Source organism: Saccopteryx bilineata, chromosome 5 (assembly GCF_036850765.1).
Source record: "Saccopteryx bilineata isolate mSacBil1 chromosome 5, mSacBil1_pri_phased_curated, whole genome shotgun sequence".
NCBI lineage: Eukaryota > Metazoa > Chordata > Mammalia > Chiroptera > Emballonuridae > Saccopteryx > Saccopteryx bilineata.
In genome coordinates, this window is record NC_089494.1 from 4,595,283 (window position 1) to 4,619,639 (window position 24,357).

The 24,357-nt window shown below is 59.6% G+C and overlaps 1 protein-coding gene across 3 annotated transcripts in view; it reads right to left on the bottom strand.

Moving 5' to 3' along the window:
• The window catches only part of AGAP1 (ArfGAP with GTPase domain, ankyrin repeat and PH domain 1), a 520,801-nt gene extending 497,154 nt beyond the window's left edge, over window positions 1-23,647 (bottom strand). For all 3 annotated transcript variants that reach the window (XM_066233636.1, XM_066233635.1, XM_066233634.1), the window contains exon 1: window positions 22,863-23,647. In XM_066233636.1, coding sequence (XP_066089733.1) covers window positions 22,863-23,025 — 163 coding nt within the window. In that variant the 5' untranslated portion in view covers window positions 23,026-23,647. The remainder of the gene's footprint in view (window positions 1-22,862) is intronic.
• Between the last annotated feature and the right edge of the window lie 710 nt (window positions 23,648-24,357).

The window sequence follows — 24,357 nt, forward strand, 5'->3', positions numbered from 1 at the left end:
GGGGGAGGAGAGACGCAAGATACACTTCCAGCCTTCAGGATCTCAAACCTTTAAGACAGGCAGGCTCGGAGACAAAGCCAGGGAAGCCACGTGAGAACCATCCAAGTAAGAACGGGCCCCAGGACACTGGGAACCAGACTCGAAGACAAGGGACCCAGCCTGCCACGGGCTGACCTGAGCAGGCCCAGGAGCGCTGCCTCCACCCAGGGCCGCCCCGAGGACCTCCCCACGCAGCAGGGGCGGCCCCGCCGGGAAGCCCTCACCTCCTGACCGGCACCGCCCACGTTTCTGATCGCATCCAGAACACTTCCAAGAGCGGTTTCACTGGTGGATCTGCATTCCCGGGAGAGGGGGGCAAAGGGCAGGCTCTCGGGGGGCAAGACAGAGGAGTTACGAGGCCTTGAGGGTCGCCGGGGCTGCTGAGCGGTGGCAGGGCCCCGGTCCAGAGCTCTGCGCCTGCAACACACACAACGCTCGTCCCACCGGGGAAAGCGAGGCAGGAGCGGGCAAGAGCCCGGCCGGTTTTCTTATTCTCGTGTCAACAAAACCAGCACTTCCCACCCCTGGTCTTCTCCCCCCAAAGGAAGAAAACTGACGCCCACCTCCCAACCAAGCTCAAAGGCAGCTCCCCGGGGTTTTGCTGGTGCGGCCTCTGGGCAGGAAGTGACCGCTGGCGTGGACAAGGGCCCTCGTGTCCCCCGGCACGCACACTGGACCTCACCACGAGCACTTCTCTGAAAAGGAGCAAAGTTCACGACTGGAGGAAACTTCAAGAGGGTTTTCTCCCCACCTTGGAAGTGACCAGGCTGCAGGGGACGTCTCCAGAAGGTGGAGTCATCATAAAGGTCTGCACAGAACGTCCCCAGGAGGTCTGCTCCCGGCCAGAGAACACTGAGGGGTTCCCCGGAGCCACGCGGGGGTTAATCATCAAAGCAGTTCGTTAAGATGCCCTGAGTGCAGCTGCCAGGCAGCAGGTCACACAGAGCCGGGTGGAGCCTGCCTACTCGGCAGCCAGAAAAGGGACAGGAGAGAAAGTCACGACCCCCCTGGGAGCCTGGGTCAGACCCCGGAAACAGGTCCTTCCTCACCGAGGACGCGGGCCCCGGGAGCACGCAGGTGCACCCAGCTCCTGGCCCATGCCAGCGGGCCCCGCCCGGAAAAGCAGCAGGTGCACCGCAGGTCGGGGTGGGGGGGCCGCAGGGGTCTGGCTGCCCTGTGCACGGCCGCAGCCCTGGCCCCTCCCACCAGCTGCCACGGACACCTCCCTCCCCAGAGTCGTGAGGAGCACAGACTTCGGGGGGGGCCGCAGGGGCCTGGCTGCCCTGTGCACGGCCGCAGCCCTGGCCCCTCCCACCAGCTGCCACGGACACCTCCCTCCCCAGAGTCGTGAGGAGCACAGACTTCTCCAGACACCACCAAATGTCCCCGGGGGGCAAAACGGGCCCCCTTCCTTCCTTAAGAATCACTGATCCTGGCCAACAAACACTTCAATTTGCAAGCAGGGAAACTGAGGCCAGGGGTCACAAAGTGATGTGGGGGAGGCACGACCTGACCCCAGACACCCACCGTGGGCTTCTGCCCGCAGCCCCCAGTGCCCACCCCTCGTGCCCGCTGTGCAGGCAACTCCACACCCTCGCCGACGTCACCGGTTCATTGCTCCTTGTTTTGTCAGAGCCCCATGGGTCTGATTTACACAAATGTGCGCACGGGTGAGAAACAGCAGCGCCCCCTTGGGCACCTCCACCCCGCGTCAGCTGACCCGGGTCAGCCGGCGGAATCTCTACAGCCCCACCGCTGCCCCCACCCCAGCCCTCAGTACAAGACACCTCACAGCCCACGAGACACGGAAACCACTTTTCCTTTTCCTTTTATTTTATTTAGAAAATCAAATTTAATGGGGTGACCTTGATCAACATGAGGACACAGGTTTCGGGTAAACGTCTCTACAGCATCCGAACTGCTGACTGTGTGGTGTGCCCGTCACCCTAAGTCGGACCACTGTCCATCACCGTGTGCTCGTCCTTTTCTCTGTGTCCCTGAATCTCAGTCTTATAGCCCACCTGCATGTGAAATCACAGAGTTCTTAGCTTTTTCTGATTTACTTGTTTCACTCGGTTTCATGTTCTCAAGGTCAAACCCTCTTTCTAAAGGACAGCCAGCTATCCCCATGGTCACCGCCAGCAGCCTGCCGACTTTACACCCAGAGGGCGGGGGTGGGGGGGCTCACACTGCGGGCAGGAGTGTGGAAGAGAGGCTGACGGTGGTTCGTTACCAGGCTGCGCACCCAGCCCGCGTGCCGGCCACGTCACTGCTCGCTCTCCCCCCAGGAGCAGGGGAAGCACCTGCCCAGGTAGAGAGCTGTGTGTGGACGTTCACAGGCTCTATGATCGAGCCCGACGCTGGACACAACTCTATCAACACCCACCAACAGAAAGAAAACAGGCAGGGCTTCCACACGACCGAACACCGTTCAGCAGTTAAGAAAGAACACGAAACGACACGGGTAAATGCCAAAATCACCACGTGGACTGAAGGAAGCCAGACAAAGAAAGGGTCCGTCACCGCACGATTCCACGTCTAATTAAATTCTAGAAAACGTAAACCAGCCGACAGGGATCGACAGCAGGTCGGGGCAGAAGGACAGGTGGGTCACCGAGGGGCCAGGAAACGTCTGGGAACGGCCACGGTCACGTCTTCACTGTGGCTCCCCGGGTGGCTACCTCTGCCGAAGCTCATCAGGTTGTGAACTTCCAATGTGTGTCATCCCTCTTACATCAGTTGTGACCCAGGAAAGTTGTAGAATAAAACACAATGAGTACAGAAGGAGCACACCACTATAAAATTCACCACCAAGTCTAGAGGCACCTGCCCACAGCTGGTCCTCTGCACGAGGGTCACACGGCCTGACGGTTGCGTCCCGCCCTGGCGGGTGAGGACGGCGCAGGCGGGAGCTCTCAGGGAGCCCAGAGCTGCACACCTCGTCCACTGCTCAGATGCCAGGGAGGTCAAGGGGGCACGGCCTCCGCCTGCGCTTCCCACTCCTGCCCAACCAGCCACCAGGTCTGAGGCCCCGTGGCCCCTCGCTGACCTGGGGCCGGCAGGGTGCTGTGGCCAGCTCCCTGCTCAGGTGGGGGAGCGTGGCTGACCCACACCTGTAAGGGGAGCCTGGCCTAAGACGGAATCCAGACCACTCCCCAACCCACTCAGTGCCCTTGGAGGGAATGCTGTGGACAGAACACCGGGCAGGAACCAGGAACCTACCTCCTCCTTGGCCAAGTCAAGTACAGGACAGTCCTGGGTAGGTCATGCCTCTCTCTCCACGCCCTGCGTCCCTATCTGAAAGGGGGCGATGCTAGCTAACGGGCCTTGACCAATACCCGTGACGGAAAGCAAAGCACAGTAGAGACTACTGGCCGTCCCCCAGCCCTATCCCCACCCCCAAGGGATTCGCACCAGGACTCAGGCGAATCCCTTTCCCTCCCAGAGACTCCATCTCTCCCCATGACACCAGTTACAACTCAGAAGAAAAGTAACTTCTAAGTAAACATGTTAAAAAGTAACGGCTTGCTAGCATCTCCATTATTAAAACCTCGCATGACATGATTCCCTCAGTTTACATTTAAAAGGTTTGGTTTCAAACAGCCTGGACAAAAGGTGTTGCCGATTTTCTGAAGGTGGGTGAGTTTTCAAAGGCATGCTGTTTGGAAAGTCTCCCCTCCGTCCTCGTCCCAGACATGAACCTGTCATCGCAGGTGGCCAGCCTGCCACCGTGTCCCCCACCTCGTGTCACCCACCAAACCGCCAGGCAGCGCCCCAGGGCCGCCAAACCATGGCAACGGAGCCAAAGCCAAGCCGCAGCCATGGCGTTCTCGCTAACCTCGGCGAGTCAGGGCCTCAGGCCTCACGTGGAACCTGCAGACACAGGGGGACCTCCCCGGCTCCTCCGAGGCGTTTCCTTCCTGCCTTCCTCAAGGCATCCTCACCAGGTGGCCTGCGTCCGTGAGCCCCGAGTTTGAATCCCGACTCGGCCACATCTAGGTGTGGTTAGGTTCCGGGCAAGGCTAAACCCTAGCCGTCAGCTCCTGACCTGTGACAAGGGGTTCCACCTCTTCTGTGTCCTGGGGTGGGTGACCAGGATAAAACGACACAAAGCACATGGAGACCTTCTTAACATGGGGTCCCATAGACGTGCACACTCAGTAAAACAGTTTGTACTATTATGACTTTACTAAGCCAGGGAAAGGGAATTAAACAGGAAGGTGTTCAGGGAATGTGTGACAGAAATTTCTGGAAGCCGGAGCAGGAGCAGCTGTCAGAGAAGCCTGCAGGCGACGGTTTCAGTTACAGGCAGACCCCCGCCTGCTCAGCTGCTGGAGCAGGGCCGTGCCCGCAGGTCCCCAGGCCGACCCAGGCCCATCTGCCAGCGCGTCCCGCCCAGCACCCACCGCGCCCTGCTGGCCTCTCCCGACAGTCCTCACGGTGCAGCATGCGGCATTCGGAGGTAGCTGTTCCTGTCCTCTCTTCCCAAAAAGAAATTCATAACTAACATTTGAAACAGAACCCCGGCGGGGAAGAGGCTGCCACAGCGCCCCCGCCCAACGCCATGGAACACAGCGCCCCGGCCCTACGCCACGGAACACAGCGCCCCGGCACACTGCGCCACGGAACACAGCGCCCCGGCACACTGCGCCCGGCCCGACGCCACCGAACACAACGCCCCGGCCCAACGCCACGGAACACAGCGCCCCGGCCCAACGCCACGGAACACAACGCCCCGGCCCTACGCCACGGAACACTGCGCCCCGGCCCTACGCCACGGAACACAGCGCCCCGGCCCTACGCCACGGAACACTGCGCCCCGGCCCTACGCCACGGAACACTGCGCCCCGGCCCTACGCCACGGAACACTGCGCCCCGGCCCTACGCCACGGAACACAGCGCCCCGGCCCTACGCCACGGAACACAGCGCCCCGGCACACTGCGCCACGGAACACAGCGCCCCGGCACACTGCGCCCGGCCCGACGCCACCGAACACAACGCCCCGGCCCAACGCCACGGAACACAGCGCCCCGGCCCTACGCCACGGAACACAGCGCCCCGGCCCTACGCCACGGAACACAGCGCCCCGGCCCTACGCCACGGAACACAACGCCCCGGCCCTACGCCACGGAACACAGCGCCCGGCCCAACGCCACGGAACACAGCGCCCCGGCCCTAAGCCACGGAACACAGCGCCCCGGCCCTAAGCCACGGAACACAGCGCCCCGGCCCTACGCCACGGAACACAGCGCCCCGGCCCTACGCCACGGAACACAGCGCCCCGGCCCGACGCCACGGAACACAGCGCCCAGCACCCAAGACTCCCGGGGACTGGCATCTTCCGACCGTGGGACGGATTCCAAACCGCCGCTTCATCAGGGATCTCCGGGTACAGGAACTCGGCATAAAATGCAACCACGAGCGGCCGCGAAAGAATCCCCGAGGAGAGCTGGAAGCTCGGAGGAGGGGGTTGGCCCAGTGCGAGTGTGACCTGGCTGCCCCGGACGTCAGGGAGAGAGACCCAGCAAGAGGCCGCCCCAGCCTCCCCCACACGCAGGAGAGGCCGGGCCTCCCCGGCACTGCCGGGCATCTAGAGAAAAGAGCGAGGAGCGGCCTCCGTTGAGCTCCGCAAGCAGGGGGCGGGGGTCAGGGTCTAAAACGCTCTGTCCATGCGGCCCCCTGCCCACTCCTCGCGCGTCTTCCCCTCAACGCAGAGAACCAGATCGCCACGATGAGGGTGAGGAAAGCGAGTGAGGGTCGGCTTCCTGTAGCGGCTTCCGGTCTCGGTGGCCCTGCTCCTAGGGACACAGCTTCTGACCGTCAGCTCCCCATCAATAATGTTCTCAGAGGCCCTGGCCGGTCTGCTCGGTGGTAGAGCCTCGGCCCAGCTTGCGGATGTCCCAGGTTCAATTCCCGGTCAGGGCACATAGGAGGAGCGACCCTCTGCTTCTCCACCCCTCCCCCTTCTCTCTCTCCCTCTTTCCTCCCGCAGTTATGGCTCAACTGGTTCGAGCCCATCAGCCCCAGGTGCTGAGGATGACTCCCTGGAGCCTCCTCCTCCTCGGGCACTAAAAACAGCTGGGTTACAAGCATGGCCCCAGATGGGCAGAGCATTGGCCCCAGATGGGGAGTTGCCAGGTGGGCCCTGGTCAGGGCACATACGGGTCTACCTCCCCTCCTCTCGCTTGGAAAAGAAAAAAAGAAGAAGAAGAAAAAAGAATGTTCTCAGAGCCATCACACTTTCAAACTGAGATAATTTCTCGGTCAAACAAACGCAAGTTTCTTCTGATGAAACAGCCCCTTTCTTCTGTCCCGAAAGCCCCCGAATGGCGAGACCGCCGTCACTGTGGTTGAAGCCGCCTGCGTGCGTCTGAATAACGGAAGCCAAACTTTAAAAACCCTGTATCTGGATCCGACGGGAGTTATGTAACAAGCGCCAAGGTAACAGTAACCATGGAAAATGGATCTGCCCGACCCAAGTTTCTAGAAAAGTTCACTGCAATTAGCGTTATGGGGTCCCTTCCTACAGAGTCCTCCGGCAGGGCTTGCGGTAGGAGCCAGGCAGGTTGGAGAATTCTGCCATCTGGCACTTTAGAGAAGGGAGAAACCCCAACCAAGATGGTCCGTGCACGCCTCACTCTCCATCCACACCCCTGTTCAGAGGCAGTGCCCAGCGGCCACTCCAGGGACACAGCAGAGAAGTCTGTCTGCACACTCCCTCCCGCTCTGGGACACAGCAGAGAAGTCTGTCTGCGCACTCCCTCCCACTCTGGGACACACACACACACATACACACACACACACACACATAATTGTGAGTGGCATTAAGGTTCTGAGGGGAGAGGGAGGGAGGGAGGGAACAGAGGAAGGAGAGAGGGAGAGTCAGACGGGCAGAGGGCCCGGGAGGGGAATGAACAGGAAGTCCTGCTAGGCAGCGTGGCCGAGGAAGACATCCCTGGGTCCCTGGGGAAGTGGTTATTTAAGATAAAACACTCAGGAATAAGAGACCTTTAATTCACAGAGAGAGCCAAGCCAGTGGGAGGACTCCGGCTGCCTACTGTTGAAATTACCCGCTGAAATGGACAAGCGAGTCATCTGAAGACCGCTCCCCCCCCCCGACAAAGTGGGGGCGAGGCCAGAGCACGCAGGGGCGAGGCCAGAGCACTCCTGGGGCGCTGACCCAGTGGGCGGAAGGAATCCCTGTCTCATCAGCAGAGGACAGGTCCCAAAAGCAAAGCTCTGTCCACTTTGGGGAGGGAGGGGTGGCCATGGTGAAAACATGAGCGTGGGGGGGAGGGGGGGGCTTGAGCCACCCATCTTTTAGAAACCGACCCCTAGCCACACGGAAAAGAGGTGACAGCTGACATACACCTTGACATAAGTTCCCCTCACTTAAAAAAGCCTGCGTGGACTTTGAAGAGAGGACGGTGACCAAATGGAAATTAGAAGCCGGGCTCCAGGGGGAGATGTCAGACCCACTGGCTCATTCAAGTGGAAATCTGAGCTGGAAGCTGCGAGCCCAGCGGGCGGCGGCATGAAGTCCTGTCCGGGAGAAAACCCAGAGTCCCACCAGCCGGCCGGCGTAGCCTGGGGCGTCCGAAGAAGCCCTGTGACCGGCGGGCAGCACAGAGCTGTGGGGGAGACTTCGCCAGAGGATCCGGAGGAAGAATCGGCTGATTCCGTGCCCCCAAAAGGCCGCATGGACCCAGGCCAGCGCCGGGCAGGATGTGGGGAGAGGAAGCGGGAGGAGAGGGCAGGGGGCTGGGCGTGGGGGAGGCGGGGGCTGCCAGCCCCCTGTGAGGTCATCACTGGCACTGCAGCCCAGAAGACGTGCCCCATTTAGGCCCAGCCGGGAGACAGGAATGTAGGTCTCCTCAGGTTCTGTAACTGACACTTGTCATTAACACCAGAGATGGGAATCGCAGGATTCTTCAGCTCCCGGTTCAGCCGGGAGACAGCTGCCGTTTTGGGCCCCCCCCCCCCTGAAAACAATGACTGGCAGCGACTTGACTTCCACCAGACCGTCCACTTGTAGGGCTCCGTGATCATCCCTGCCTCCGGACAGCGGCGATGACATACTGTCACCTGTGGCAGGGACAGTTCTATGCCTGCCTTTTGCTGTCTCTCCCCGTGTCCCGGGAACCAGGACACTGCAGAAGTGTGGGTTTCTTCTGAGGGCCCTGCACACACTCAGGTGTAGAACGAGGCCTTCAGTGTGTGTGCACGTTACACGAGACGCACAAGGGCTGGAGCATCCAGACTGGATTTCACACACACACACATACACACACACACACACAGTTTCCTTCTCATTTTTGGTTATTACTCTACTGAGCAGAATATCACTCACTGTTTGTTGGGGATTGAGAATGGTGGATATAAACAATTAAACACAAAGCCCAGGGAAAATCTGGCCTCTTCTGACCAAAACCTCTCCTCCCCACCCTCCCATCCCCACCTCTGCCTGACCAGGTCATTTCAGGGACTGGGGACCAATGAACGGAGCAGTGACAGTCACTCTGGAGAAAGGAGGAACCTTGAGATCAAAGTTTAACCCCCTGGATTCTAGCCTCTGAAACTGAGGCCCAAAGGGACAGAGGCATTCCCCAAGGGTTCCACGGCAAGTCCCTGGGGGAAGAGGCTGTCTCCGATCCCCCAGGCTGGGCTGCTGTCCCCTACAGGCCACACCGAGTCATCTGGGCTGTGATCCTCCATGACGTCACTGTTTCCAGGAAGCGGACATGGTGTGTAACATGTTCCAACAAGAAACTGCCTGTGTGTTTTCACAACCATACATCAGTGATCAGTGGCTCCTCAACCCAAAGCTCTGGGACCCCAAGGACTTGGTGCCACCCTACCCCCAAGACCACCAAGCCCCAAACAACAATTACCCTCCCAAACACACACAGACACACACACACCCAGCTGTAGAATTCTAGTCCGTTTCCCTCTGCATCCAAGTTTGAACGGTATCAAGATTAACACAACAGGAAGCTGTCCTCAAAGCGCGAGTTAAACCAACTTCCCCTGCAGGACGAGACGCTTCACGTTCGATCCACACTTAGTAAGTACCTGCCCCGCGGTGCCGATGCCGCACCTGGAGTCTGACGCCACCACCCCGACTGGCACGATTTTCAGAAGTCCTTCGGATCCCGAGACAAAATCCGAACACCGGGCGTTGTACAGAAAACGCCGTCTCAGTCCTCTTCTGCATAGACGGAGAGACTTAACAAGCGCGGGATCGAGGCGCTGGGGAAGGGAGAGCTCCCTCTAAGCGTCCTTCCAACTCCTCTCTCCGAAAACTTGACCACAAAATGAGAAAAAGAGATCCCCCTCGAGCTGTCACCCCAGCTTCATCTCTTTTAGTAGCACGACAGCCTGCTCACACAGATCCCAGGCCCCGGACTGTGGGCCACCCCTTTCCCCGGGCAGACCCGCAGGCGGTGGGGGCTCCGCTGGCTCAGGAGAGCAGTTCGCGGTGACGTGCGCACCCCACTCGACACAGAACACCCCGACGTTTCCTTCGAGGAACGGAGGAGAGCCCGGTCTTCCCAGCCGACTGAGCGCCTCTGACCCGCAAGCGGCACTCGGCAAACAAAGAACGAGGGTGCCGTGTGCTCGGCGTTCCACCAGGAGCAGGAGCCGGGACTCGGAGGAGCGCCAGGCGGCCCCGTGGAAGCGTGGACCTCTGCACGGCTCTCAGGAGTGCCCGGCGTTCCACCAGGAGCAGGAGCCGGGACTCGGAGGAGCGCCAGGCGTCCCTGTGGAAGCGTGGACCTCTGCACGGCTCTCAGGAGTGCCCGGCGTTCCACCAGGAGCAGGAGCCGGGACTCGGAGGAGCGCCAGGCGTCCCCGTGGAAGCGTGGACCTCTGCATGGCTCTCAGGAGTGCCCGGCGTTCCGCCAGGAGCAGGAGCCGGGACTCGGAGGAGCGCCAGGCGTCCCCGTGGAAGCGTGGACCTCTGCACGGCTCTCAGGAGTGCCCGGCGTTCCACCAGGAGCAGGAGCCGGGACTCGGAGGAGCGCCAGGCGGCCCCGTGGAAGCGTGGGCCTCTGCATGGCTCTCAGGAGTGCCCGGCGTTCCGCCAGGAGCAGGAGCCGGGACTCGGAGGAGCGCCAGGCGTCCCCGTGGAAGCGTGGGCCTCTGCATGGCTCTCAGGAGTGCCCGGCGTTCCGCCAGGAGCAGGAGCCGGGACTCGGAGGAGCGCCAGGTGGCCCGTGGAAGCGTGGGCCTCTGCACGGCTCTCAGGAAGGGCGGCTTCCTGAGCTCGTGTCGGGCGCAGCCTCAAGGACTCTGGACAGAAGCACCAGGCCCGCTGCCCACGATTCCACTGAACACCCCCCCCCCCAGGTTCTTGAGAGTTGAGAGAAAGTCCGGGGCCGTGGGCGTGGGGGGTGGGGTGGGGTGGGGCTCGTGATGTAGACGACAGGCGGGAAGAGACATCTATAACTTTTAATCGCCAGCATGAGATGCCCAGAAAGGCAAGCAGACTGAGATGCCTGGGGAAAAACGAAATGATCTCAGTGAAAAGTGGATGCTCCCTTTTCTGTGTGAGGACGCTGGGGTTTCTGCGTTCAGGGGTGGGTTTCCCGAAACCTGCTGTGGAGGCAAGATGACGGGCGCCCGTCCATGACCCCCAGGTGTCGTCAGCATCCCGTCTTCTCGGGCCCAGACACGGCTGCCTCCCAGAGCCCGGCCCCCCTGGCCCCCCGTCTGCACCTGTCCTCTCCCCGTACGGCACATGGCCGGCTCACCCGTCTTCCAGCACCGGCTCTCCCCACCCGGGGACCAATCCCGCCGAGAGGGGAGTACACGCACCCACCAGACAGACGGGCGGCGAGCGCGCAGGTTCCAATGTAGACAGATAGATACACAGACAGACAGCTACGTCCACCAAGCACCCCGGGGCATGTACCCTGCGTTGTTCTGAAAAAGGCACCGTCTCACCAGGAGAGTGCCCGGCTGGACAAGCAGGCCTCGGGGGCCACCACCGCCCAGGGTCTGTGAGCTCGGGCACTTACGACCCCACGGGTGTATATGGAGAGAGCTGCACACTAGCCGTGCTCCTGAGACAGACCTATACCTACACGTATACCTTACACGCCCGTTCAAGATGCCGCAGGGGAGGGAGAGGCTGCAATACATTCCGGATGCCTGCCTCTCAGCCTGTGTGACAGACAGGTGACTCCTAAGCCTACACACCCGAGCCCACCCCACGGGGACAGGACCCCGCGTCTACAGATCCTGGGTATCCATCCCGGGTGGCTGAGCGCCTCCCTCCCACCCAGACCCTGGAGCATCTAGGGATGGAGTCCTCCCCTCAGTGCGCCCCCCACTCCTGTGTTCCCAGGCTCAGATCTCAGCCCCTGTGCCTGCAAGGCTCCACCCCGAGACTCTCAGGCAACCTCAGCCTGCACCACTGTGTCCACCTTCTGGGGCCTGGCTCTGCCTTCCCACTGCCCTGCCAGGCTCCCACCTTCCCTTACAGGTTTGAGCCTACCCTGCCACACCCCCCTGCAATGGCCCCATGCCCCACGGCCACCACCATCGGTCCTTTCCTGCATAGCAGCCACCAAGCATCACATCGCTCCCCTCCCCAAACGGCCACCACCATCGGTCCTTTCCTGCATAGCAGCCACCAAGCAGCACAACGCTCCCCTCCCCAAACGGCAATCCACAGCCAGGGGTTTCCCGCTGCCCCCTGGGAGCGCGCCCAGCCTGCCCTCTGGGGCTCACAAGGCTGTCCTCCATCATTCAGCCCCACCCGCCCCCCAGTCCCCTGCACACTGTGGGTTCCACTCCTGTGCCCAGAGGCCGGGAAAGCCCTCCGCTGCGGGATGCCTACCCAGCTCCCCCCTGTTCTGTTAAGCCCATTCCCTCCGGGGGCCGCCTCCCTCCCCCACCCGGGCTGTCTGCACTGCCGTGCTGGCCACCCCGGCTAGATGGGAAGGGTGCGAGGGGAGGGCCCCAGGTGCACGCATCTATCTGCCTGCCCCCCAGATTGAAGCCCGCTTTGCGCCTTGCCCATGGTGGCTGCTTGATAACATCTTGCCCGTTGATTCTCACGTTAGCCACTTCCCATACTAAACAAAGTGAAGATAAACACGGCCCTCCCACCCCCATCCCTCAAAATAAATATTTGCCTTTGTGGAGCAACTGGAGAAGTTCACACAGGCACACACCCCTCCCTCTGTGTGGCTCTGTGTCGCGGGGTTCTTACAAGCCCTGGGGTTTGGCCTCTGTTAGTGGGCTGGGCCTCGGTGATGAGCATGGCCCTTGAGGAGCGGGTGGGCTGTCCCCAGGATACACAGAATAAACAAAGAAAACAGCCCCTTGAGAACAGCAGAGAGTTGGCAACACTTAGCTTTTCTTTTCTTTTTTTCTTTTGTGTCTTCTCATAATTGCCGTAAACAGAGTCGTACTGATCTGTAACTATTAAGACCACAGAACAGTTTAGGCCAAAAGTAGCAAATGAGTTTCCTTTCAAATACCAACACAGATACAAAATGACCTACAACCCAGGAGCCGGGTGGTGAGACGGACTCAGGCAGAAAGACCCTGGGGTCTGCAGGGGGCCGGGAGAGCTGAGGGGCCGGTCCCCCGTCCCATCTCAGCACAAGGGTCCTGTCCGCGTTTCAGAGGAGAGTACCTCCTAGTGAACGACTGGACTCACCCAGCTCCACTCACGGAGCTGCAATGATTCAACTATCAAGGAAGTAACAGTCTGCAGACAATCCTAAACTTAAAAAACCCAGCGTCTAAGACCAGCGGAAATGCATTCGTCACTTACACAGTGCTTATTAACGAACAATGGAAATCCGAGGAGAAAGGCAGCGGTCAAACTGCCATCCTGAGTGTCATGAACTGGACCCGGCACAGCAAGCAATGAATGGTCTCTGAAGGCAGGGGCCACCTGCCTGAAGGTGTGGTTTCAGGACAGCTGTGTCCGGCCAGGGAAGAAAAGGTACAAGGTCCCAGCATTCCGCTCCTGGCAGACGCCCAACAGGAACGGGGGCCTGTGGGCACCAAAAACCACCTACTTACATACAAGAGAATGTGCACGGCTGTGCTATTCCCACTAGCCCCAAACAGGAAACGACCCAAACGCCCATCGACAGAACAGACCCATCCACAAAGGCAACCGTCTCCAATGACATGCGGTGTGTCCCGCCCTGGCTGGCCACCTCCTGGTTCCTGGTCCGGAGGCTGGTCACCCACACAGGTCAGCCTGTGCCAACATCCTCACCCTCTGTACTTGTCCTCTGTCAGAAGAGGGTTCAAAGAATGAGGAAGACTGATGTGGTCTCCATCCCACCAGCCCCACACTCCCAATAAGAACAGGTGGGAAAGGAGAGACCCAGGCATGCCTGTGGGAGCTAAAACCACAACCATGCTCGTTTGTTTGTTTGTTTGTTTGTTTGAAAGAAATCAGGTTCTCCAGCCTGGACTGCCAGGAGCAGGGTCTCAACACGAGGACGAATCACTGCCCACAGAAGCACCCTAGATCTTTGACAACAAAAGGGGACAGACAGGTTTCCGGAAGTGCCCTGCCTGGAAAATGTCCCCACCTTCCCATCATGACAGAAAAGGACAACTGGAAACACAAACAACAGAAAGTCAGGGCCGCCAGCTCTGCCCCAACCAATTCCTACCACATGACTGAAGCCAGCAAGGGACCTTATCGGCCACGCAGAATCTTCCCGCAGGGGCCACCACCCGCCCTCGCACAGAGACCACGTGAGCAGTCAGAACTCTCTCAGGCAACTAAGGCGGGTCTTGTTCTAACCCAGGGGTCAGGAAGCTTCTTGGCTGAGAGAGCCATGAACATCACATATTTTAAAATGTAGTTCCGAGACAGCCATACAAGGACCCATGTACGTTACACATTATCCAAATAAAAATTTGGTGTCGTCCCGGAGAACAGCTGTGATTGGCTCTAGCCACCCGCCATCATGAACAGGAGCAGTAGGAAATGAATGGATTGTAATACATGAGAATGTTTTATATTTTTAACATTTTTTTTAATTAAAAATTTGTCTGCGAGCCAGATGCAGCCATCAAAAAAGAGCCACATCTGGCTCGCGAGCCACAGTTCCCGACCCCTGTTCTAGGCATTCATTCAAGTTGAGACTCATGGACATAGACAGGGTGCAGTGGTTACCAGGAGAAAGGGAGGGGTGGAGAGGGAGGGGGAGGGGGAAGGGGAGGGGCTTAAAGAGAAACAAGTACAGGATGACAGAAGATGACTTGACTTTGGGTGATGGGTATACAACATAATCGACTGCCCAAACGATGCAGAGATGTTTCCTCTAAATCTATGTACTCTGACTGACCAATGTCACCTGTCAAATTTGACTGTCTAAATTAAGGGAAAAAAAAGTTCTAATTCCTTCCAGGTTCCTCAATACAATTAGCGTATGTGTATCAACTAAAACTCATTGAAGTGAAACTAACTTCACTTCCTGAAGATACCGCTCTCCCTTAAGGACTATTATCTGAGGATATGGTAACAGTAGCTACAGCAAGGCCCTTGCAACCTAGGCTGGAGAGCAACATGGTTCTATTTGCAAGAACCTCTTGAATGTTGACATTTCTAAGACCAAACATAAATCGTTTGTGAACATGTCCAGGGAATTATTTGGAATTCTTCTCCCAGACCATGAGAAGTGTTTCCCACCCTTAAAAAAAAAAAAAAAAAAGGCAGCTTCTAACCATGATGCTAATGACAACCAGACGGCATGAGCAGTTTTAAAGATTCGACAGTTGCTTGTGTAGAAACACTGTACAAATACTGCAACACTGTAGCCCAAAAAAGACAATCGCCATCAAACAGCGGGAGAAGTGTGAAATTTGCAAATGAGCCCCTGGTTAAACAAAAACACCAATCTGTTCCCCCAGAGAGCGCAGGGCGGCACCTGCTCCCAGCTGGTGGCGAGTTCTGATTACCAGCGGAAGAAACAATGTCAGAGCAATGACAGCCCCCTCTGGGGCCCTGGTCCCCACCCTCGAGCCTATATTTAGTCTGCTCTTTATGGAAAATCTACCCGACCTCGAACACAGACTGATTATTCAAAGGGCCCATTAACAACCTTTTCTGGCGGGGAGGTGGGGCGATATGTGCCCTCCTTCCTTCCCCAGCCCCCCAGGCTCAACCGAGACACCCCTTTCGGCCCTGTTCAGTAGTGAGTGAGGAGCACAAGGAGGTGGAGAGACTACACCCAAACTAGACAGTGCCAGCCCTGCCCCTGGACGGGTGGGTCATCGGTGATATGATGGGAAAGTCACCCCCCACGCAGCCCTGCATGCAGGCTTCCCACGCTACACAACAGGCGCCACACACACACCCCCCGCCCCTTGGCGCTCCCGAAAGGCCAAGCTCACAACGGCACACAAAGCCTCGCACTCAAACCCCCGTGCAAGAATAACAGATGCTGCAGAGATTAGAGACGGACATCTGTAGACTGCATTTTGCCGCGGAGAAAGGTACTTAACAAAGGGAAGGAATTATGCACAGCTAAGCACCGGATCAGAACCCCGAACCCTGGATTTTAAAAATAACTACAGCCAGGTCCGGTTTGCCAAACTCAATCACTTCAGGGAAAGACTCGCAGGCTCTGGTGCGCGGGGAACGGGGTGAGGTTGGGGGGCGGGGTGCAGGGAAGAGGTGCATGGGTTTGTGTGCGTTTTAAGAAACACAAGACCGGCCCTGGCCGGTTGGCTCAGTGGTAGAGCGTCAGCCTGGTGTGCAGAGGTCCCGGGTTCGATTCCCGGCCAGGTCACACAGGAGAAGCACCCATCTGCTTCTCCACCCCTCCCCCTCTCCTTCCTCTCTGTCTCTCTCTTCCCCTCCCGCAGCCAAGGCTCCATTGCAGCAAAGATGGCCCGGGCGCTGGGGATGGCTCCTCGGCCTCTGCCCCAGGCGCTAGAGTGGCTCTGGTCCCGACAGAGCGACGCCCCGGAGGGGCAGAGCATCGCCCCCTGGTGGGCGTGCCATGTGGATCCCGGTGGGGCGTATGCGGGAGTCTGTCTGTCCCTCCTCGTTTCCAGCTTCAGAAAAATACAAAAAAAAAAAAAAAAGAAAAAGAAACACAAGACCAACTCAGTAGTTAAAACAAGCCAGAAAGCCAGAGCCAGACGGACAAACCATAAACACCTGCAGGGGACACAGGAAGAAAAAAAAGAAGGATGCAAAATATGGGACTCTGCTCTCAACAAAATTAAAACTCTGGTCTGGACACCACACGGGTGGTGACCACAGGGCCGCCGGTTCTGTTGTGCAGGTTCCTGCAGCTGCTGTGGCCGCTTCTCCCTTCTGACTCACTTCCTTCGCCCCCCCCCCCCCACAGCCCTTTTAAGACACTAATAACACAAAGGTCCCCTTTCTCGGGAAGGGCTCCGCTGGCTCGGAAGCAGCAGTCACCGAGGGCATTGTCAGCACCACAGGTGCGTTCTGCACATCTACACGTACGGGCCGTCCACCCGTGCAGGTCCCACCTCTCTACTGGACTCCCCCCTGGCGATGTCCGTTCCCCCACCTGACCACTTCCCACTCGGGGCGCTCAGCATCGCAGAGGCATAGTGAGCACATGCTTGAAGCCCTTGGGACCTGCGTTTCACTCCCTCTTACACTGCATTTACGCTGCGTGACCCTAAGCAACTCCCTGGGCTGCAGATCCTCACCCACAACCGGCAGGGAGGGTGAGAGGGGAAGACAGGGAGGGCCGTGGGAGTGCTGGCCCAGAGAAGTCACCCAGTGCCTGGAGGCTCCTGCCACCCCACTGGGATGCTTCCCAAATGGCATCCCAGGCCGGCAGCACCAGCATCCCCAGCACCCTCAATTCCCTCAGCATCCCCAGCACCCTCAGCATCCTCAGCACCCTCAGCACCCTCAGTACCCTCAGCATCCTCCCTCAGCACCCTCAGCACCCCCAGCACCCTCAGCACCCTCAGCACCCCCAGCACCCCCAGCACCCTCAGCACCCTCAGCATCCTCAGCACCCTCAGCACCCTCAGCACCCTCAGCATCCTCAGCACCCTCAGCATCCTCAGCACCCTCAGCACCCTCAGCATCCCTCAGCGCCCTCAGCATCCTCAGCATCCTCAGCACCCTCAGCATCCCCAGCGCCCTCAGCACCATCCCCAGCACCCTCAGCGCCCTCAGCGCCCTCAGCATCCCCAGCACCCTCAGCGCCCTCAGCGCCCTCAGCATCCCCAGCACCCTCAGCGCCCTCAGCGCCCTCAGCATCCTCAGCACCCTCAGCGCCCTCAGCATCCTCAGCATCCTCAGCGCCCTCAGCATCCTCAGCACCCTCAGCGCCCTCAGCATCCTCAGCATCCTCAGCGCCCTCAGCATCCTCAGCATCCTCAGCGCCCTCAGCATCCTCAGCATCCTCAGCACCCTCAGCACCCTCAGCACCCCCGGGGGAAAGTGGTTAGCACAGCACACTCGCGCCCCAGGCCCACAGACTGGGAACTCTGGGGTGAGGGACAGTCTGCTTCCCCAAGCCTGCCGTGTGATCTCACTGCTCAACTCCGAGGACCACAGTGGCGCTCGGTGTTGCACTGAATGAAGATCCACACTCGGTCAGCCGCTTAGTCTGTCCACCGTGTGGCCCTACGGACAAAGAGGGCCCTCCATCTAAAAGTCACTGACGCCGACAGAAGCACAAGCTGCCAGGAGTCCGCAGACAGATCCCCCCATCCCACCACCACCACCACCACGTACACTGAAGAAAACCTCGCTCCCACCACAGCGAACCCACCCGATCCTCCAGGGGTGCAGCCCTGACATCTGAGCTCCAGGACGATTCAAATGCCCTGGCTCCCCGGGCAGAGGACAAACACCACTCATAGTGACACGGAGGAGGACAAGGACCCGAACTCCAGAGGAAAAGTCAGCTCCTCCGGCGGGTCAACCAGTCCGCAAGCAAACAATTCCCGGGCAACCTCCAAGGGCCAGACGGGACACGTGAAATCGCTGAGATAAGAAATGAACACGGCCTGACTTCTGCCCTCAAAGAGATCCCAGTCCTTCCGGCGGGAGTGGCGGACGGGCGGAGCCAGAGGGAGCAGGGGGCACCGCAGGGGAGGGGGGGTGACAGGGACAGGCGGGAAAGGGAAGGACTTCAGCCAGGCAGGCTGGAAGGGACGCCTGCATGTGAAGGCATGAGATCTAACCTGGAGGCCACAAGGAGCCAAGTATTATTGTAAAGAATGAAACTGTGATATTTATATCAATAATTAAAAGACACCCCCCCCCCCAAACCTACACCGTTTGATTAACCTTGAAATATGTCACAAATACAGCCAATAGTGGCCAAGAAAAACCAGGCTCCTTCCACGGCAGGGAGAAGATGTGCCCGCGCTACGCGCACACACCTGCAATGAACACGTCACATACATCTCTGCAGGAGAGCCAACTCTCGCCAACAAGTTTTGCTGACGTGACTGAGGAACTTTACAGAGAGCAGGCTGCTCACGGCTGTCTGCAACATTCCCAAACCCTCCCCGTCTCTGCTCACGGCTGTCTGCAACATTCTCAAACCCGCCCCGTCTCCTCGGAAGGGGGCACACACGCCTGGGACGGTTTGCAGGCAGGGCTGCGGAAGTGTCAATAACCGGGAGCTCCGTTCCTACCTGGGACGGAGCTCGGGAGCCAGCGTGGAGGTCGGATCAGCCCAGCCCACCTCTCGGGTCCAGTCGGCTACGGTCTCTGAGCCTGAGAGGTGGCATCTGTGTCACAAATTGCCACAGGATGAAATGACATCATGCAGGATAAGCACGAAGCACTCCGCTGGGCACAAACGCTGAACAAAGGAGCTGTATCATGGGATTAAGGGGCACCCCTGCCCTGTCTTCCTGGGTCCCCCCAAATGCAGGGCCCAGCCTTGGAAGCTCCGCTGTGAAAGTGCCCTTACCAGGGGTACCAGACAGAGCTCTCCCACCGAGGCCTGGGCACCGTGCCCTCTCCGGTGCCCTCAGAGGAAGCCGCACAAAGTCCTATGAGGCTCACGGTGGGAGGGGGGAGGTCTGGTCCCCACAGACCACCGTCTGAGAAGCTGGTTGGGGGTCTGAGCGTGGCCCTGGCTGGAGGAGCAGGCTGGGTTATCACCAGCCTCCCAGTCCTGCCGCCGGCAAGCTGAATTACGAGGTGTGACCGCTAATAGAGACTTGATCCCTAACAGAAGAATGAGCTTTATTTAACAAGAAAGGCAGTTGATTCATTTACTTCAACCCCACCAAACCCAACCGGGTTTTTTAAGAAGAACCAGGGTGGGGAAGCCTAACCCAGCCGCTCACCCTGAAGGCCGGCCGCCCGGCCCCTTCCAGACTTTATTCTGGGCACGGAGAATGCCTGAGCTACAGGCTACATTTCACAGCAGGCCCCACCCCTGTAGGATACCCCCCGAAATCTGATCGGGTAAATCTGAAAACCGTCAGCAACAGCTGGGGTGGGGGGAGAACAAATCTCTCAAACTCTGAAATAAAGAGATGAAAAAACACTTTTGGGGGTAACAGGGGGGGGTGTGAGGGCAAGATAATATTTCAAACAAGACTGGGAACGAAAGTCCCCTTCCTCATGCCCACACACAGGGTCACAGGCCCACTTTTATTTGGGGATCTCCGGGAGCTCTCTCACCTACAACGTATACAATTCAGTCCATCTTACTAGAGATCGTCTGATCCACACCCGCTTAGAATCCCTTTGAACTGAGCACCAAGCCAAAACATCCCTCCCTCATTCCAACAGCAAACACCCCTGAAGCTGCCAGGGAACAGGGGAATTTTACATAAACCACGGCACAGCCAAACGCTGGAACAGCATGCCAACGTGAGAAATCATATGTTCAGAACTTTTCATAACACGGAGAAGTGCTCACATGACGCTAATCACGCAACCCTGTGAGCACGGCTCCGCGTGTCTTCTGCACGTCCGCACAGAGCACAGAGGGGGAGGGGACCCTCACGGGGCAGCCCCTCAGATGCACCGGTTTCCCCCCGTCCGGCAGGGCCAGCTCCTCTTCAACTCCCCACTACGGTGTGCATATACCTTCCTCGTTAGACATGGCTGGTGATGTTTTAGGGTTGAAAAGGACGGACGTTTCGCCAGGGTAGTAGCGTCCTAACCTGCCAGGTTCACAGGCAGGGGCAGACCCGCGTCAGTTTCCTTGCGTCACTGTGACGATCCCCTCTCCGTGACCTGGCCGGGCTCCTCCAAAGGCCCCTGCAGCCTCGGTACCACACGGCCCTGCTCTCAGACTCGGTACAAGTGTGCAGCCTGCACCTTACACACCTGCGCAGAACTGTCTCTGCACACTTCCCTTCTCTTACAAAAAAAAAAAAGCTCTCCTGCCACAATTGCAGAAAGCCTATTTCCAAAACATCAAGGTGCACACATAAATCACAGCTCTATCCTACAAGCTGCACAGCGCGGCACACTGCATTACAACAAATGGACTCGCGTTTCCTTGGACGGGGCAGTGTGAGGGAGGTGCTTCTGGGAGGGTGCTGACCTGAGCTCTCTATTCACATGACCCCGTGGGTCCCACCGAACTCCGGTCAAGTCATCATGCCGTCAGCCCTCCCTGCACGTCCATCCTCGACCAGCGGAGGGTAAGGAAGGCCACATTTCCTCGCAGGGCTGGGGCAGCACACCAGGGGATCAGGAAAGCGAGAGAGTTTACTTTTGCTCAAGTTCTATACAAATGAAAGGCATGGTCTCATTGCTGATGACGCAAAGCAGCAAAGCACAGGCGCGCGACTCCTCGGCCTCACTGAGTTAACAACGGCTCGGACAGGATGCAGACATCCCTCTTGCTAACAGAAAAGTGGTGATACCGGCAAAGCCCCAAGAAGGACTCGTTCACTGATCCTGAGTCTTATTAAAAATGATAAAAGATTCCGGCCAAGAAGGGGACTTATGTCTCCCATCATAAAGGCAGAGACATCAAGCTACAATAAATAAACAAACAAACAAATAAATAAATCTAGAAACCACACAGTGTTTCTTGTTTTCTGAAAGAAGAAAAATGAAACCACATCCTCTTTCTAGAAGGTCCAGCTGCCTTGCGGGAAGCGCTCGAGACCCCAGAGCTGGGCTTCGGGAATGGGCGGTGAAAACGGGGGTGTCATGAATCACACTCGGCCGGACGTCTCCGCACCGCCCTGAGGTGCGCTGGCCAGGTGCGCCCGGCCGGGTACACTCAGTCCTTGGCACCGACTCTCAAAGCGTTTCATCAGACTCTGTGGATGCTTCCAGGGAGCTGCAGAGACGAGTGACACAGGCCCCGCGGCCCCCTCGGCTGGACGGCGACAGAACAGAGCTCGGGCTCCAGGGGAACACTCTGACACACCATCCGACCATCAGCAGCTGTGCAGCTGTGCAAGTCCAGGGCCTCCTAGTAAGTAGCCCCTGCCTCTTGCAGATCCCGGAAGCATCCTAAATGGCCAGGACGGAGGGGGGGGGGGGGGGGGGGGCAGGTGCACTGAGAGCCAGGCCCCACAGAAGGCACCGCTCAGATCCTCCAGGGGAATTAGCTAGTCCCCTACAGACAGAGCCCCCCAAGCGGTAGCGGTAGCCTGGCCTGGCCACTGCTCAAGTTCATGGAGCTGCCAAATGCCAAGAGAATCAGCACCACAGTGTTCACACTCTCCACCCAACTGGCCAAGCATCCAACCAAGGCAATCTGGGGTCAGCAGGGCAGACCACATGGTACCAAAGCAGAGCCCTCCTGCGGCCGATGCCCTCTCACGGCAGATGGAGAGGAGGTGGCAGGTGACAGCCTGCAGCCAGGCGCTTGGACACACTCCTGCCAGGCCTCTCTCAACAGCGTCCCTACTGGCCTTGGATTAGGGACAGCCCACCATGCCCACCTCGCCCTGTCACTGGCCCACAGCGCCAAGCAGGAAAGACTGCTTGCTGACTGGCTGGGGTAGAACCCCACATTCAGTGTTTATACCGAACTCGTCTCCCAGGTGAACCTTGGCAGGACCAAACAGATAGAGCAAGGAGACAACCCAAAAGCTGAGTGTGGAGGCGCAAGAGCCACCTGGAACCCAGAAAGAACACAAGCCCAGGAGAGGCAGACTCGGCCTCTGCTTCCTTCCAGGGTCACAGCCCCGCCTGGCACACGGGAAGGGTGGCTGGCTTCCAGGAATGTGAAAGCGAGACCCTGAGGCTAAGGGATGCCTACCTTCCTGGTCATCTGGCCCAGGACTTTTGATAGAAAACTAGACAGGAGACTAGCCTTTGCACAAGGGTCCGGGGCACAACGCTGCCTGCAGCGGGAGACGACTCTGGCCCAGGGCTCACCTCAGCTGCCTCCACTGTGCCCCTGAACCGAGCAAAGACAGAAGGCAGGCCGCCCTGCCCACCTAAGCACGCTGGCCAGAGCCCCGCCCCCAGCAGCACTTCTCAAAACATGTCTTCAACGTCCAGCCAGAGACTGGGCCCTGACCCGGTAACCTGTCACGGTCGGGTGGCGCCAACCCCTCCAGCTGCCCCCAGGGCAGTGGCCTGGCCAGGTCACTCGGGCGACCCATGACAGCACCGCATCCAGCCACTTTCTCAGAGGAGAGGCTCATCTTCCCTGGCAGAGCTTCCCGCGCTCACCCGGCCCTCGGCCTCCCCCTGGGCTCTCGCCCGGCCTTGCTTGGTAAGAAGCTCCGCAGTGCTCACTCGGCGGGGCAGCCGCGTGCCACGGCCCGGTGCGTGTGTACACTCACGCGCGCGCACACCACACACACACGCGCACACCCCGTCGCGCCGGGGGCGCTGGCCTCCCCACGCTTTCCAGAAGCCCCGCGACGGCCGGGCCCTCACCTTCGATGGCAATGACGTGTTCCCGGATCTGATTCTGCAGCACCGGCTCCTCCACGCGCTCCAGCAGCTCGTAGATGGAGTAAATGTTGGGATGGACCGACTCGAAGCGCTGGATCTCGGCCCGGATGGCAGCCGAGTTGGCCAGCTGCTGCTGGTAGTTCATGGTGCAGGCGCCGCGCCTGGAGCCGCACGCCCCCCGCCGCCGCCGCCCCGCGCCCCGGGGCTCGCGGGCCGCCGAGCCCGGGGCACCGCAGCCCCTAGGGAACCGGGCCCGCCGGCGGCTGGCGGAGGAGGCGCAAGAAGAAAGGAGCGGGCAGAGCAGGCGAGGGGCTGGCCCGCGGACTCAGTTCATGGCCGGGACGCGCGGCCGGCGAGCGAGCGGGCCCCGGCGCCCCGGGTCAGCGGGCCCCCATGGAGCGCGCCGCGGCGGGCACGGCTGGCCCCTCGAGGAGGCTCGCTTGGGCGCCTTCCTGCGCCGCAGCCGATTCCAGCCTTAGGCGCTGCCCCGGCGAGCAGCCATTAAAGCCCAGGCGGCCGCCGCGCTCTGAGCGCCGGGGCCGAGGACCGGCCCCCGGGCAGTGGCCGCGCCGCTCCGGGCTCCGGGCCGCGGCGAGGGTCCGCGCGCTGCGTGCTGCGCCGTCCGGCGCGCCGGGGCCCCCGCGCCGAGCCCGCCGTGCGTCGCCCGCTGAGCCGGGACCGAGCCGCAGGCGCTGTGCAAGCCGCGGAGCCCGCTATCGGTGCCGCCTGCCGCCGGCCGCCTTCCCGGCCAGCCCCCTCCCTGGCACGCAGGGCTCCGGCCCACGTCGGCCCCGCCTCTGCCCCGCCTGCCCGCGCGCTCGCCGCCCTCCAGCCGCCGCCGCCGCCACTGCCGCCGCTGCGTCCTCCGCGGCGCTTCCCAGCGCGCCGGATCCCGGGGAATTGCGCCAGGCTCCGCCCCGCGCCGGCCTCTGGGCTTCCTGGGACTTGTAGTTCGCGCCGCGTCGGAGCCCTGCGGGGACAACGCGGAGGGGGCGCGAGGAGCCCGTTGCCCCGCGCGCAACCGATCCCGGGGAGCGAGGGCGCGGGACCTCCCCGCCCACCGACCTCCGGAGCCGCCCGGCCCCTGCCCCAGGCCTCTCTGCGGGCCCCCAGCGCTTCCCAGCGGGCTCCTGCGCCTCGGGACCCGGGAGGCACTGCGCGCCTCCGCCCGCCGCGGTTTTGTTTGTTTCCAGGCAGCTGGTTCAAAAAGCCTTTGCGACTCTCCGGTCTACCCTAACGGCAATTTGTCATCCCTGCTTTATTTACTTGTTTATTTTTTTTCTTTTTTTAACTTTCTGCCTTTTCTGAAAGATACGAATGCTCCCTCGGGGCCGTGAGTGTTCGCACTCCGCGAGTGAACTGAAGTTTAGAAAAGGATGCGAGCTAGGTGCGATGAAATACCACGGCGGCTTCCTAAGCATCCTTTACCTTTAAAAAGAAAAAAAAAATAGATATAGATCTCAAGCTGCAGCCTCTA